The sequence below is a fragment of the Gymnoscopelus braueri genome, assembly GCF_963280865.1.
Source record: "Gymnoscopelus braueri genome assembly, chromosome: 22".
Classification (NCBI taxonomy): domain Eukaryota; kingdom Metazoa; phylum Chordata; class Actinopteri; order Myctophiformes; family Myctophidae; genus Gymnoscopelus; species Gymnoscopelus braueri.
The window spans coordinates 30,786,983-30,803,373 of NC_137624.1; the positions used below are offsets into that span (position 1 = coordinate 30,786,983).

General features: G+C 41.0%; 1 protein-coding gene across 6 annotated transcripts in view; it reads left to right on the forward strand.

The window, feature by feature from the left end:
• ptpn13 (protein tyrosine phosphatase non-receptor type 13) overlaps positions 1-16,391 on the forward strand; it is an 87,639-nt gene that overhangs the window by 37,579 nt on the left and 33,669 nt on the right. For all 6 annotated transcript variants that reach the window (XM_080418680.1, XM_080418681.1, XM_080418682.1 and 3 more), the window contains exons 7-8: positions 1,868-2,500; positions 14,638-14,730. In XM_080418680.1, the coding sequence (XP_080274806.1) occupies positions 1,868-2,500; positions 14,638-14,730 (726 nt within the window). The remainder of the gene's footprint in view (positions 1-1,867; positions 2,501-14,637; positions 14,731-16,391) is intronic.

Here is a 16,391-nt window from a genome sequence, read left to right on the forward strand (position 1 = left end):
CTCACTGTCTAGAAAAGGTCATATTGAAGGTGTCTGTCTGTCTGGTGTGTATGTCCACAGCAAAAACAAAATGCTTGGGACATGATGGAGATTTGCGCCTTACTGAGCGCACCTTTCTAGCATATTTTGCTTTGATACACACACATCAGTCTCGTATAGTGGCTGTGGCACAGTGTTTCAAGACGAGATGCCTAGATCATCCTTTATAAATATTATAATTTAGTCCCCTTTTAGTTGTTGTTGGCGTATTTGTCACTCTACATTTGCCCATACACAAAATGTGTCTTCTGCATTTACACATCCTGACTATGAAGCAGTGGACAGTATTAATACATCGCCTCAGTTGGGGTTAAGTGTCTTGCCCAGGGACACTTTGACGCATAGACATGGCGGGGGGGCCAACCGGCGTCCTAACTACCAGATGGCCTCTCTACCCACTCAGCTGCAGACGGCTACGCTGACCTGGCATCCCTATTTTTTGCCATGTAATTATAGGCAAAAATATAAAAAATAAAGACCTGAATAAATACAAATCCTAAAATGTTACAAAAAGCAGATCTATAAGCTCACATGCAACACGTTGTGAGCTTGTAGATCAGCTATTTTTGCTGTGTGTGTGTGAAGTGGCTTAAGTGGTTAATTTGTAATTAGATACACAGTCTGAAGTGCTGACATTAATGCTTGTGATTGTCCAGCGGTTTGTTTACGTTACAAATTGATTTAACTTAATTCAATTTAATTCATTCACTATCAATGGCTGGTTGTTGTGAGGCTCCATCTCTAGTCCAAAGAGGTTGGATAGATGGGAAACTGAACCAGATAATTATTTTAGAAGTCATTTAGAAGTTGGGTTAGCAGCATCTGGGTCGTAAATTGTAATGCAAGGTGATGACATTTTGGCCCCTAGTAATAATACAGTTATGGTACATGTTAGGTGGTTCTCAAAATAAAAGTGCTCTGAGCCCTTTTTCCTCTGTATGTTGGGTCAAGGCTGAAGAGGGGACTGGAGTCCTATCAGCTGTGTGTGACAATGCTGGAATTGCCTAGCCTAGTACCAAAGTCATCTAAGACTGCTAGCATAGGCATGTCTTCTAATCATTAGAAGACATGCCTATGATAACTGCTCTGATGAAAGCCCTTATTGTGTTGCACTGATTTAGTTAAAATCCATGTTTACGGGCATCTGGGTGGCGCGGGGGTAAAGTTCCTTCCCAGTGCCCACCACCGTGGAGACTGGGATTGAAATCCAATTGGGCCGGGCGTTCTGATGAACACAATTGGCCATGTTCGTGTGTGTGGGAAGCCGGGTGGGTAGGGCCTAAGTCGGGGGTGCCTATTTAGCGGGTGGCAAAAGTAAGAATTATAGTGTTCCTCTGCATGTGTTATGAAACAGCTCACTGTCACATGAAAACAAGTTATACTAGAGAAATCACATGGTTGTCTACACCGTCCACAAGACCAACTAGTAAGGATCAGCAGTGAAAGGGACTACACGGGGGAATTGGCATAATGACTAAATTGGGAGAAAAGTGAAAAAAGATATTGATAAAAAAGTCCATGTTTAATACATTTCAAATTGACAAATTGGATCCACTTGTATTTGTAGTTTAAGTTTTTGTTGCGGATGATCACTCAATCGGTTTACTATTATGGGAAATGATTTTGATGAAGTAACTTAGTCTATTTATTTTCCTGCTGAGAACCTGTTAAATGCTGTTAAGTCTGTGCTTTGAGTCAATTATGGATGTCCATGGTTCTATTATGAATGCTTTTAGTTTTTTCTATTTTGTCACAATTCTAAGACACTCAATGATCCGGCAAGTTGAGAACAATGCTCATTATTTTGATATGCTTTCACTCTTCTCAGGGAGAAGTGCCGCACCCAGGGTCCTAGAACGCTACCGGGCTCGGACTCAGGAGCAAGCTTCTTTGAACCGGGGTTTGAGTCGCTCCATGGGTTCGTTGCCCATCCAGGACCTCATGGAGGGGGACGAGGCCGCGGCGGACTCGCAATACTCTCCGACCGACTACAACCCCGGGTCGGAGTTCCCCACGGACCTCTACGCCAAACCCCACACCCACACGCTCCAGCACCAGCACTCCCACACCCATCTGCAAATCCAACATCAACAAAGAGCACGGCCTGTGGAACTAGACCAGAGATCTTTACCCTATCGCAGCGGAGATCTAGGGCCGAGCCAAGCCAAGAAGAATTGGGCCTCCTCTGTGGATTTGGCTTGCATAGACCCCGACGCCCTGCGCTTCGGGGCACTGGAGGACGCGCGTAGGGGCAGCAGTGCCTTGAGCACCCATTCCGTTGGCAGGCAAAAGACATCTACGCAGGCGTCCAGGGCTTCTCGGTACTCTGAGTTTGGTGGACTAAAGAGCAGGAAGCCCCATTACCACTCGGCCCTATCTGTTGGTTCAGCCCTCAACAGCGCTTATGACAAGATCAAGGAGAGACAACGGAAGCTGCAGGTACTAAGGCAGGCGATAGATGGTGAGTACTTCATGAAGTGTTTTCAAGGTGCTCTTAAGAACCTTGTTCGCTGCTCCTTACAGTAGACTGACTGTAACATTACATATTATTTATGGCTCAGACTGTTTTGATTTGAGTTATTATGTGATGTTGATGGTCAGATCTTGTATGTTCATCTCCGGGAGCCTGGCCTGAGAGATCAACACAGAACTTCTTAAAGGGATAGTTCACCCAAAAGATGACTTACTTTGTATCAATTACACACCCCACGAAGCCTTGAATTCATGGAGATTGTTTTAGTTTTTGTTGCATTCCTAAGCCAATAATTTGATGACCGACAGAAAGATGCCAATGTTTCCGGAAGGAGACTCAAAGTTGACAATTTGAGTCTCCTACCGGAGCCACTGCCTGTCATTTTAAATTATTGGCTTAGGAATGTGACAAAAACAAAAAAATCTCCATGAATTCAAGTCTCCATGGGGTGTGTAATCATAGAAAAAAAATCATTTTGGGGGTGAACTATCCCTTTAACTCCTCAGGAACTGGAAGTTTCAATCATATTCATTTGATCCATCCTGACTATTGTCATGTGGTTCACTGGGTTGCAGCGTCGAGTTAGTTTGCCTCCATAAATCAGTGCTAACCTTTTCAAGTATTATTTACATATGTACAGTCTAAACAAAATAGAAGGAACCCACGGCGGTTTGAATGGAAACAGATAGTGTGTGTGTGTGGCGCTGTCAGGTGAGCTTATCTGAGAGGTTAATGTGATACCGGTGTGATAGGACGATGTTGGCACAGAGGCACTCAGTGTTACACGGTAAAATGTGTAAGTTGAACCTCAACAGGTCAATTTGTTACACTCTCAGCGTTAAATTAACACTCTGCATTTTATTGTGTCCATGTGTAATAACTGCTGTGTGGGATGAAAGCTGGCTGCTGTGCTTGAACGAAACACCATCGGTGGAGGCGGTGCAATAATGTTTAGACAGAATGTATGAGTCAGGGGTTGCAAAGTTTCCCAATAGCTGATTCTAATTACAGGTTAGGCTTTATTCTAACCTGCTGCTAACTGTCACACATGCTGTAAGTCTGTCTCTTTCTTTGTGGACACGCACACACACACATATACACATACACTGATTCTACAAAATCTCTTCTAAATCCTAACAGTTTTTTGAAAAGAACTATGTCGGTATATCAGTGGTTCTCAAACCTTTTCATTTTATTTTGTATTTGGCCGCCGACCCCCATCTCAAAATATTTTGTTCCAGCCAGGGACCCCCAGAAGCAAAGATTTGAGTTACTAATGTTGGCTTTAAAATATATATATATTCAAAGAAATGTTCACGATTTTTCAAAAATAGCAGATCTACAAGCTCATAGCACGGCACTCTGTGCCGCACTATGAGCTTGTAGATCTGCTATTTTTGAATAGCAAAAGAAATCTAAAATGACACAGATGCATTCCCGGTCTTAATGGGTTAACCAATTCAACCCTATATATAGTACTTAGTTGACCAGGGTCCTCCAGGGGTCTATAATTGGTCCTCTCCTTTTTTTTCCCCTCTACACCAAATCTCTTCACCGAAAATCTGAGTAATACTAGGGACGCTGGGGTTTATGTAGTTAAGGCACACAAACGCATTATTCAGAGATATTCTCACGCTTTTTAAAACCCCAACATGTGAACCAATAGCTCACCAGCAGCTCCTCCGTCCGCAGTCAAGTAGCCTGTAAGCTACTCTGGAGCGCTTAACTGAATTCTCAGAAAAGTCCTCTTAGGCACAGCCCCGGCTATATGCAACGAGTCACATGTGGAACATAATGTTTACATCCTCAGTTAATATTTTGTACGGTGTCTGCGGGCCATCTGGGGACGGCGTACACGAGAGGAGAGCGCGTTGTTAGATGAATGGCCTCATAAAACTGCTGTCATCCGAACCCTTCTTCTTCTTCTTACTTACTTTTCCTCCTCTCTCTTTCCTCCACACTCCCCAGTCTCCATTTCCTCCTAACCAGTGGTGGAAGAAGTACTACTCAGATATTTTTACTTAAGTAAAAGTAGCAATACCACAATATAAAAATACTCTGTTACAAGTAAAAAGGCCTGTGTTCCAAATGTTACTTGAGTAGAAGTACAAAAGTATTGGCATCAAAAGTAACAAAAGTAAAAGTACTAAAATGTTTGAAAATAGCCGATCTACAAGCTCACAACGCGTCGCGATGCGACCCTTTGTGAGCTTGTAGATCGTCTATTTTCAAATAGCCTATGTATAAAATAGGGCTAAAGTGGTTCATGTATGTTTTATAATATAATAATTTATATCTGCAAGGTAACTAGTAACTAAAGTTTTCAAATAATTGTAGCGGAGTAAAGGTATAATATTTGCCTCTGAGATGTAGTGGAGTAAAAGTATTGGAAATACTCCACTAAAGTAAAAAATACCTCAAAATTGTACTTCCAAGTACAGTAATTGAGTAAATGTACTTAGTTACTTTACACCACTGGTTTGATGAATGGCCTCATAAACTGCTGTCATCCAACCCTTCTTCTTCTTCTTCTTGCTTTTCCTCCTCTCTCCTTCCTCCACACTCCCCAGTCTCTCCATTTCCTCCTATAACTGCACCCTCCCTGCTTTTTTTGGGCAGCTATTTTTAATTCTGACCAACCAAGCCACCAACCCAAGGCATTCCTTTCCCTGACAGTATGGCTTTTCATCCCCAGCAAAGGCCTGCCTTCCTTCTCTCTCTGCCTTTACTTCCCCTCTAACTGATTATAATCAGACGCACTTGGGTTTTCTTTTGTATTTACTATGCGGGTGTGAAGAGGAGAGACGCGCACTGAAGATTCTAGCCCACCAGAGAGAGAGAGAAAGAGTGTGTGTGTGTGTGTGTGTGTGGTATTCAGTGGTGCACTGTACTTAAAGTTGTACAATGCAAAATCACAAATAACGATTTTTAGCAACCTCTGCTGGTCACTACCGTCACTGCATACAATTTCCCTAGTCCTCGATTACCCAGAATTCCATTCGTTTTCACCGGAAGCCGGAAGCGTTTCAAAAAGCGATCTTTTAATTGTTTTATACTATCTACGGATCGTTTCTCTTAGCCAGTGGAGCATTAGTTACCATGAGCTGTGCTTTCTTTTTCTGTTCTTTTTCGATCTCCCAATCCTACATTATCTTAAAATCAGCGTGAGGTTCCTTTTTGTTAATAGCGCGGTAGTTCCTGGCCAAACAGGAAACCGTTGCGGTAGTTCCTGAGGACGTCGGCCACGACGTCATGACGTTGGCCAGGAACGTCATTTTCCCGGGAAAGTCCCCCCCGTACACGTTCAATAGAAAATATATAAATAAAAGGCTTCCGGGGGTGAAATTCACGGAGTGGGTGTTGTGAAACTTTTGCCACTCGCAAAAGATATACAATTTAACTTTAGTTTTGTTGAAAACGTTACCTAGTATTACTTTAAGTAACATTTCAAGTTTTGAAATGTATAAACAGCTTTAGAAAATAGCAGATCTACAAGCTCACAATGCGTCGCATCTGAGCTTGTAGATCGTCTATTTTCAAATGGCCGAAATGTATAATAGGGCTGTAAATCTACAAACTAACTAGTAACTAAAGTTTTCAAATAATTGTAGTGGAGTAAAAGTACAATATTTGCCTCTGTGATGTAGTGGAGTAAAAGTATTGGAAATTGGAAATACTCAAATAAAGTACAAATACCTCAACATTTTACTTAAGTACAGTACTAAGTAAATGTAAATGTTACTTTGTTTCCACCACTGCGTGTGTGTGCGTGTGTGTGTGTGTGTGTGTGTGTGTGTGTGTGTGTGTGTGTGTGTGTGTGTGTGTGTGTGTGTGTGTGTGTGTGTGTGTGTGTGTGAGTGTGAGTGTGTGAGAGAGAGAGAGTGACTCGCCTTGTGGACGAGTGAGTGTGTGTGGAGCCCATCCAATAGTGACTCTCCTTGAAAGGATGCGGGCCCATTGTCTATTATTTCATCGTTTTCAACAGATAAGAAAGCGGACTACATTAACTGTATTTCTGCCAGAGTTATTTCAGATTTTTAGCTGTTGGCTGCCAGAGATTTTTAATTGAAAAACAAAAAGTACTCAGGAGCCGAGATACAGAATTTTTAAGTTTTAAGTTAACAAGGAAGTGGATAGGAGTCTAGATCTTTGATATATCATATCTCCTTGGTCTTTGGGTCTAAAAATAAGAAAAAAACGAAAAAAAAAAAAAAGAAAAAAAAACTTTTTTTTTTTTTTTTTTTTTTTTTAATAGAACGCATTTATGCGTTATTGGCGGCCAAGCGCACTATTTATTAGATCGCATTAATGCGTTAATGGCGGCCAATGAGTTAAGAGACCCCGCTGCTGATGCAAAGGAATGTTCACTTCCATTAAAACAAAAGGGTCTGAATATGATGGCTTGAACCAAAATATTTTCATATTCCGCCCCCAGAGGCTGTCCTGCAACAGTATGAATGGGGCCTAATTGAGCACAGACCATTCGCAGGGCCTCGTAGATGTGTTACTTGGCACAAATATTCTTTCTTCTCTTTTCTCTCTTCACTTTTTTCTGTTCTTTTCTGCAGGAAAATGATGGCGCAGCAGTGGTCAATGCTCTCAGGTTTCCTCCAGCTACACGGTGCCTAAGTTCTTGCTCGCTCCTGTCTTCCTCTCTCTGCCCTGTGTGTGTGTGTGTGCACTGTGCATGTGCATGTTTATACCCTCCCACTCACTCACTCGCCCCCACCCCCACCCCCTCCCCAATCCCCTTTTTTCTTTAGTGCCAAGGTGCCTCAGTCTGTAGAAAGTTTCCTAGCAGACCCTGAAAGTCTGTAATTGGAGTCATGTGTAGCGGATGAGGGAATTCCAAACGTTATTGGACTTTCCGGCGCTTGGCAGCGGGTCATGCGGCTCTGGGGCTGGTTTGGGCCGGAGGAACCGTTTGTGTTGGAATACTGTAGTCCTAACAGAAGGGGGAGGGGCCTAGTATAAAGCACAGCCCCCCAAATGTTCATACTAGTCTTTCTTTTTTTCTGTTTGGTTTAGTTAACTTCAAAGGCCACAGGTATAACAGTAATTGGGTGCTTGCTAACGACCAAGAAGCTTCGCTGGAAGCTTGCGGTCGTGAGCATGAGCGTTTTTTTTTATCAAGCTGAGCAACCCCTGAAGAACTCTTGTCTGCTTCTTCTCATTAACCCATTCAATCCGGGAACGCATCTGTGTCATTTTAGATGTCTTTGGCTATTCAAAAATAGCAGATCTACAAGCTCATAGCGTGGCACCAAGTGCCGCGCTATGAGCTTGTAGATCTGCTATTTTTTTTTTATCCTGAAGATTTGTGCAAATCTTTGAATGTATACATGAATTTTAAAGCTCAACTCAAATCTTTGCTTCTGGGCAATCTTTTTTTTGAAAAAAGTTGCTATAATATCAGTGCTGCTCAAATTTTTTCATGTCAAGGACCTCCCAAAATGATAAATGTGCAGTATTTGAAAATGGTTTTGTTCCAGGGACCCCCAGAAGTAAGGTTTTTAGTTAAAAATGTATATATATTCAAAGATTTGCACACATTTTCACGATTTCTTAAAAAAAAAACAGCCCAAAGAAATCTAAAAATGACACAGATGCGTTCCCGGTCTTAATGGGTTAAAGCTATTTGTCATTCTAAAAGCACAACAACAATGTTCTTCAGCTATTAGTAGATGTACGATTTTTGCAGTGTCGTACAATTTGTTATTTCCCACCCAATCTTCGCTTGAGATGAGTTTTTGTACAAAAGCTACATTGTGTGGAGTTTTGTGCTGAGTCAGGCAAAACACGGCGGAAACATTAAGTTGCAGTAAGCTGTCATTATCCACTTCAGCATATGTTTTGGTGGGAGTTCTTCCTCCTCTCTCTCCCGGAGGCCACCAGACTGTCAATAACTTCAGTGTCTGAGCTTTGTGTCCCCCCTCTCAGCTGGAGCTGCCCTTAGAGGCCAGACTGTCACAGTGGTGGAAAAAAGTACTCACATTATTACTTTAAGTAAAAGTATCAATACTGCACAATATTGAAATAGTCTGTTACAAGTAAAACGTCTGGAAATTCAAAATGTACTTGAGTGAAAGTGCAAAAGTATTGGCATCAAAATGTACTTAAAGTAACAAAAGTAAAAGTACTCATTATGCAGAATGTCCCATTTTCAAATGTATACAAATATTTTGAAAATAGCTGATCTACAAGCTCACAATGCGTCGCATTGTGAGCTTGTAGATCGGCTATTTTCAAATGGCCGAAATGTATATAGGGCTGAAGTGGTTAATGTATGTTTTGTAATAATAATCAAAATCTACAAAGTAACTAGTAACTCAAGTGTTCAAATAATTGTAGTGGAGTAAAAGTACAATATTTGCCTCTGAGATGTAGTGGAGTAGAAGTAAAAGTATTGGAAATTGGAGATGCTCAAGTAAAGTACAACAAATACCTCATAACTTTACTTAAGTAAATGTACTTAGTTACTTTCCACCACTGCAGACTGTTTATCTAATCCTAGAGAGGGAGTAACACCTCATTTATATTTGGTCGCCCGTCATGTCGCACATACCGAAAATAGCCAGTGGTGGAAGAAAGTACTCTGGATTTGTTACCGCAATGTAAAAATACTCTGTTTGTTACAAGTAAAAGTCCTGCATTCAAAAGGACACTTTAAAAAATATTCTTACATTTCTTACAGTACCAAATGTAAACGTTCTCATGATGCAGAATTCATCAGTTAATGTATGTTTTGTGTTCATAATCTAAATCTTCAAATAATTGTAGTGAGAGTTAAAAGTACAATATTACCTCTGAGATATATGTAGTGGAGTAGACGTATAATGTGTACAAAGAAATACTTAAGTAAAGTAAAAATGTACTATATATATATATAATAGCAGCTCTATAAGCTCACAGTGCATCGCATCGTGACAAGTTGTGAGCTTTCAGATCTACTATTTCTGGTGAACGTCACTGGCAGCTATACTGCTACTACTAAGTATATATAAATCAGGCTTAGACAGAGGCATCTCTCCAGAAAATAAACATTGAGAGGAGGAGGAGGAGGAGGAGGAGAAGAGAGCGAGGAACCAAGGGAATGTGATGGAAGAGACAGGATATGTAGAAGGAAATGAGGCATTTGCAATGCATCAGAAAGATCTCTTGTTGTTGTGCTGCTCTGTGGCTCTCCAGAATGAGATGGAGCCAACGTAGAGAGACCACTTGGAAAGCAGTTGGAGTGTTAAATCATTGGATGAGCCCCTGGCTTATTGCTGATGAAGGCTATAGTATAATATAGTAGATGAAACAACTGCTGATAATGACTAACATCCTTCTCTGTACCCTCTCTGTCTGTCTGTCTCTGTCTCTGTCTGTCCCTCTCTATCTCTGTCTGTCTGTCTCTCTCTCTCTCTCTCTCTCTCTCTCTCGCTCTCTGTCTGTCGCTGTCTGTCTGTCTGTCTGTCTGTCTGTCTGTCTGTCTGTCTCTCGCTCTCTCTCTCTCTGCTCCTTTCTCTCTGTCTCTCTCTCTCTCAAGATCTGTGTGTGCGCGCATTTACTGACTATTATGTGGAAGAATAGTTTGCTCAGCAGGAGCGCTGTTGATGCCTTCTCGTGAATTAGCTGTTAATTCGGCCATTAATCCTTTGCCAATTTTACCATTGTCGAGCTGCTGCTTCTGATGTTCTGCTTCCTCCTTGCCAATAATCATATTCACAAACCGACAACAGGCAGGAGTACAACAGACGATCATCTTTACAGTATGTGTGTTCATTTGAACTCTCTCTCTCTCGTTCCCTCCCTCCCTCCCTCCCTCCCTCATTCCTCTCCTCTGTGCCTTAAGGGTAGGCGGTGTAAGCTCATGTTGAAATGTTTATTCCAGGTTAGCATGGTGAGTGTGTGGGTGGTTAGGACTCCTCCCCTGGGGGAACTGGGATTGACCAACAACCAGTGATGACTAAACCAGTGCTTTAGTTCTCCTTCACTGTCATGCACCATTCATTTTACTCCTGCCCTCCCTTCCTTGATTGGCTGACTTGCACGGCAGTTTGATTTAAAAAACAACAACAACAACAATGTTTGATCATCATTCTTTGGGGTGTGTGAGACAGTTAATCGAATTAATGTAATGAAATAATTGCTGTAGTGATGTCTGTGTCATGTAAATATTTCTAATATTTGCTAAACCATAATGTGAATGCTTGTCTTTGTTTCATAATATTTACTGAATAGTTGTATTTTCGTCTGATGGAGTAATATTTCTATTAATTTCCTTCTTAAAATTTACAGTAGCCAGTTTACCCCTTTTTGCTCTCCCAATTTGGTCGTCATAACAATTAAATCTCCTCTCACACATCTGTGTTTGTACCCTACTGGCTCACCTGCCAGTGAGGAGCACCCACCATTAGGGCATAGCGTCTCCTTCCTACGCTAGTGCAGCGACAAAGATCACCCTCCTTTCCACCTGGCTTTCCTCCCCCCCAAACACGGCCAGTTGTTTTTGTATTGAGCTTGGCCAAGCCGGATGCACAGCTGTGGATTCTAACCCTTAGACCATTGGTTCTCAAAGTGGGGTCTGGGGACCCCCAGGGGTTATTGGGGGGGTACCGGGGGGTCCCCAGCAAAATTGGTTAATAAAGTGTCACAATCATTTTGACTCCTTTATCCATATTATATGTAGGTCTGCTATTTTTGAAAAATCGTGAAGATGTGTACAAATTATATATATTCTTTAAAGCGAACATTTTTAAATCTTTGCTTCTGGGGGTCCCTGGCACAACACATTTTCAGGTAGGGGTCCGCGGCCACATATATACATATCAATTTGGGGGTCCTTGGCACGAAAAAGTTTGAGAACCACTGCCCTAGCCTTCGCGGTGTTGGACACGTACTTTAGCCCTGCGCCACCCAAGTGCCCATATTAAGCAGGTTCTGTGATGTGCATTTAACTTGCACAGAATCAGATGGTCTCCACTCAAGAACAAGATCTAGTATTCCTAATACCGGAAATAGCATCTACAAGCTCACAACGCGTCACAGATGTGACGCGTTGTTAGCTTGTATATCTGCTATTTGCGGTGAGCGACACCGTTGTACGATGGAATATAAATTCCCCTTCGCTCATCATGACTCATCTGAGAAGCCATTAGCTGCTGGGTGAAACTGAAACTGAATTGGTTAGGTTTGTCTTTTAGACTGGGGCAGCACATAACCGATCCTCGATGATTGGTGAAAGATGCAGATGTTCCTGACCAAAGCTTATTTTTAGATTCATTCATGTTTTGTATCGGGAAGCTTTCCTGTGTCAAATATTACTCTTAAATAACAGGCAATTGATTTAATTTGATTACATTTAAATGACCCAGTTCTCAACTCCTTCACAAGGTCAAGTGTGTGTGTGTGTGTGTGTGTGTGTGTGTGTGTTTGTATGCATGTGTGTGCATGCAGACATCTGTGCATGTGAATGTGAGTATGAACAAATGTCTCTGTTTCTCTGGACTTACATGTGTGTTGGTGCGCCTACGTTACTTTTTGTGTGTGAAGTTAAAGCACACAGAAAGCACGACTCGTCATCCAGATGAACCATATTTTGGCCGACATTTTGCAAAAAGCACAAAATGTTGTAATCAATTAGAAAAACATGTATTTGTCCATTTATTTGAAAACATTTATAATGATTGTAAGTTAGAAATATATAAAAAATAAACACAAATAACTAAGTATAAAGTTAAATGTTCTTTTAATATTAAGTTTAATATTATTAAACTTAATATTAAAATAACATTTAACTTTAATTATACAATGAACAAGCAAACAAGTAAATACACGTATGAACGGAACTTTTTAAACTGCTATTTTAGTAGTCTAGCAGTTCAGGCAACAAAAATTATATAGATATATTATTATTTTTATACTTTAAAAATGATCTGGGACACATCTGCTGCAGAACTGCTGATAGTTACTAATGTCAAAAAAGAAAATAATGGAGAATTGATCAGCCAAGGCAATATATTGGTCGGGTACTACATATTACCTGTAATACATGTAACACTGTTCATCCAAGGAATTTCTGACTAACAATGACGCCTCAGAGGACTTACTGACGAACAATGACATCTTTCAGGTGACAGCTGACGGGACAAGACCAGTCCTCCTCATTGCTACTGATGACACACATAATGCAGCTTACTTCGGATGTTTACAGAGACGGAATATAAAGGGGTGAAACCAGTTGTTACAAAAGAGCATCTATGAAGCCAAGTCTCTGAGTAATGACTAGGGAATGCCATTTATCCGAGCTATGTAGGTGCGATTCATACTCGGGAGCCGGACTTTCAAGTTCGTTGAACAAGGGAGAAGAAGGCTTGACTTACTTAACCTTTACCCAGTTAAAGGTTGAAATAATTGGTTAATTGCAGTGAAAGTGTTACCGTTCCATTATCATTTTTACACTTGGTTAACCACTTAAAGGAACATTTCACCCATTTTCAACCTTATGTAGAAAGCAATTATAGATAATAATTCAGTCCCATTCAGTTGTTGTTTTTGTGTGTGTGTGGGGGTTGGGTTGGGGCGGGGGGTTTGTCACTGTACTTGTACAAATGTGTGGCATGTGTCCCCTGCATTTAACCCATCCTAACTATTAGGAGCAATGGGAAAGTTCACTTAATACAATGCCCACGGAGCAGTTTAGTGTCTTGCTCAGGGACACTTCGATACATGGACCAGGCCGACATGGGTACGAGCCAGCAACCTTCTGATTACCAAACAGCCGCTCGGGCGGCACAATTAATCTCTATCGCGATCACCATCTTGGCTTCCCACAATGAAACGAAAATGTTCGTTCGATAATTGACATTTAAGATGTGTGCCATAGAACACTCCGCTGCAGTCAAAGTCAAGCACTTCCTAAACTACTGGCTTCAGGGCCTGAATTTCAATGGGGGTTGTCTGGATCTCACACATTCTCACACATTCACAGGGTCTCACACATTCTCACACATTCACAGGGATATTGATAACCTGAATGTGGAAGTACTGGCTTGGAAGTGATGTATTCAGCCTTCCATCCATGCGCTGTCTCTCTCCCTCTCTGTACAAAGCTACGGCCTGCCTCACCCACTGCAGGCTGTTATTTATGCTTCGTTGTACGATGGTGTCGCGCAACCACATTTTGCAGATCTACAAGCTTGCAACGCTTTGTAAGCGTTTAGAGCGACTATTTTCGGCATGTGGCACCTTCGTACGGCGAAGTATATTAAAATGTACAGAGTTGCGCTGTTTACCAGCCGATGTTATAAACGTCAACTTGAACGACGTTGAAGAGTTTTACTCACATCCATGCAGGTACAATGAATGGAGTGGAAGACTTTATGTTTTGCTTATAGGATCAGGACATGCACTGAAGTGAATATAAACCGTGATTAAGTTTTGGTATTTATTCTGAGATGCACAGAATTTAGGTGAATTAGGAGACCAATTTTTTTTTTGATAAAAAACTTAAGTGTACAGTACATTAGCAGGATTGGACAGTAGCAGACCATGAATGAATGTGAAAGCAGAGTTATGTTTATATGACTGCAATAAACTAAACTCAATGAATAAACGTGAAAAATAATCGTGATCTCAAATTATTGATCAAAATAATTGTCTGAGACACGGACCATGTCAACAGAAATGACACCATGTTGAAAAATGGCAAAAAAGTTCATTTACATTTTGTGAACCATTTGGAAAGTTTTCACCTAGAATGTAATGACCGAAAATAGGGATGCCAGGTTGAAAGTGGTTAAATGAACACTTTCAAGTAACGCTTGGTGAATGAGTGGCACCGTCGGGTGAAAAGAAGAGGACTGACGGCACCACATGTATGGAGGAGATATGCTCTTCTATACCCGTTCTAAGATCACCATTTTGGGTCAGCAGCAACAAGGGAACTTCTGTGCAAAAAAAAACAATTCAAGGCATTATTTATTTACTTTTTAAGAAACTTAATGGTTGTCAGAAAATGAAAATAAATAATTGGAAATGGAAATAAGAGTCAGAGCGATCCTATATGAATGAAGTTGTTCTATGATCAAACTGAATTATTTTCCTAACTCATGCACTGCTGTGTGGTTGTCTTTTCTCAGATCCTATCCACGGCCACCAGAGATATCACAGTGACTACAGCTCCTCCAGCGAGAGTCCATCGGTGACGTCTTCTGACCCAGACTACAGACAAGGTACATAACCTAGTGTTTAGATTAGGGTTTATGAGGCATACATCATGTAGCACAGTGTTCTGTTGTACTTCAGATTTTCAGTTTAAATCCATAGCATTTGAGTGAATAAAACGTCGACATAACTGCGGTCGTTGTAGTTGGTCTGCCTGCTTTTCTGTTGAGAAATGTACATCCTATGGTCCTCTTGACAAGAGATATTGCATAAAGGTCAAAATTGCAATATATCCTCTACCCAAAGGGACTTTCTGTTATAGATCAACAGTAGAAATTTTGGCACGTGCGCAGGAGACTCGGGTTCGCACCCCGGGTAGGACATACCGTAAAAGTGATGGATTGCAGGTTTAACCCATTAAAACCAGGAAAGCATAATCTGTGTCATTTTAGATTTTAGCGTTGGCTATTCAAAGATAGGAGATATACAAGCTCACAGCACGTCACTTAGTACCGCACTGCGAGCTTGTACATCTGCTATTTTGGAACATTTAGAAAAATCTTGAAAGAAAAATCAGAAAACTACTGATTTAGAATCGGCTTCAGGTCTTAAAGGGACTACACCATGAATTTGAACTTTTCCTTCTTTTTTTGTGTGTTTTTGGTCTCCCCTACCTCTCTTCTATCCCAAAAAACATCCCAGTTTGAACACTCAGGCTTTCACAGCATATCTGGGGTTTTCTGTAAATTGGTCTCAAAACAGACCAAACTGATTTTCACCCGAACGTGACGTCACGTTGGGTACAATCCCTCCCGTTTTTTCAGTTACAACTAAAAAAAAATTCATGGTGTAGATCATTTAATGGGTTAACCCATTAAGAACGGGAAAGCATCTGTGTCATTTTAGATTTCTTTAGGCTATTCAAAAATAGCAGATCTACAAGCTCATAGCTCGGCACCGAGTGCCGCGTTATGAACCAGGGGGTCCCTGGAACAAAACATTTTGAGATGGGGGTCCGTGGCCAAATGCATATCTAAGAATGTTTTCTAAATGCTAACAGTATGTTGCTATGTCATGGACCCCCAAAATGATATGCATTTGGCCGCAGACCCCCATCTCAAAATATGTTGTTCCAGGGACCCCCAGAAGCACAGTTAAAACGTGTGTATATATATATATATATATTCAAAGATTTGCAAACATTTTCACGATAAAAAAAAAAATAGCAGATCTACAAGCTCACCGAGTGCTGCGCTATGAGCTTGTATTTCTGCTATTTTTGAATAGCCAAAGAAATCTAAAATGACAGAGATGCTTTCCTGGATTGAATGGGTTAAACTGAAAGCAGTGTAGTGAAGTCACAGTAGACTACATTCTCAGAGAAAATACAAATTGGCTTTACTGAGCAGTGACATGTTTTAACTTAGTTTACATGGTTTAATCAGGTCAAGGTGACGGCAAGATAATGTTGTACCAGTTCATTAGAATAATAGCTACTATTGCTATTGCTTGGGATAATAATTGTGTCTATGCATAATCTAGCTGGATGGGGGTTCCGTGATGTACGTTTCACAACTTGGCTAGACTTAGCTAAAGCTGGTCACATAACACTGCTGTAACAGAAAGGATTTAACTGTTATTGATTGTATACAGCAGTGGTTCCCAAACAGTGTGCCGTGAGACAAGTCCACGTGTGCCTTTGGGATTTTGTTACAATCACACATTATTA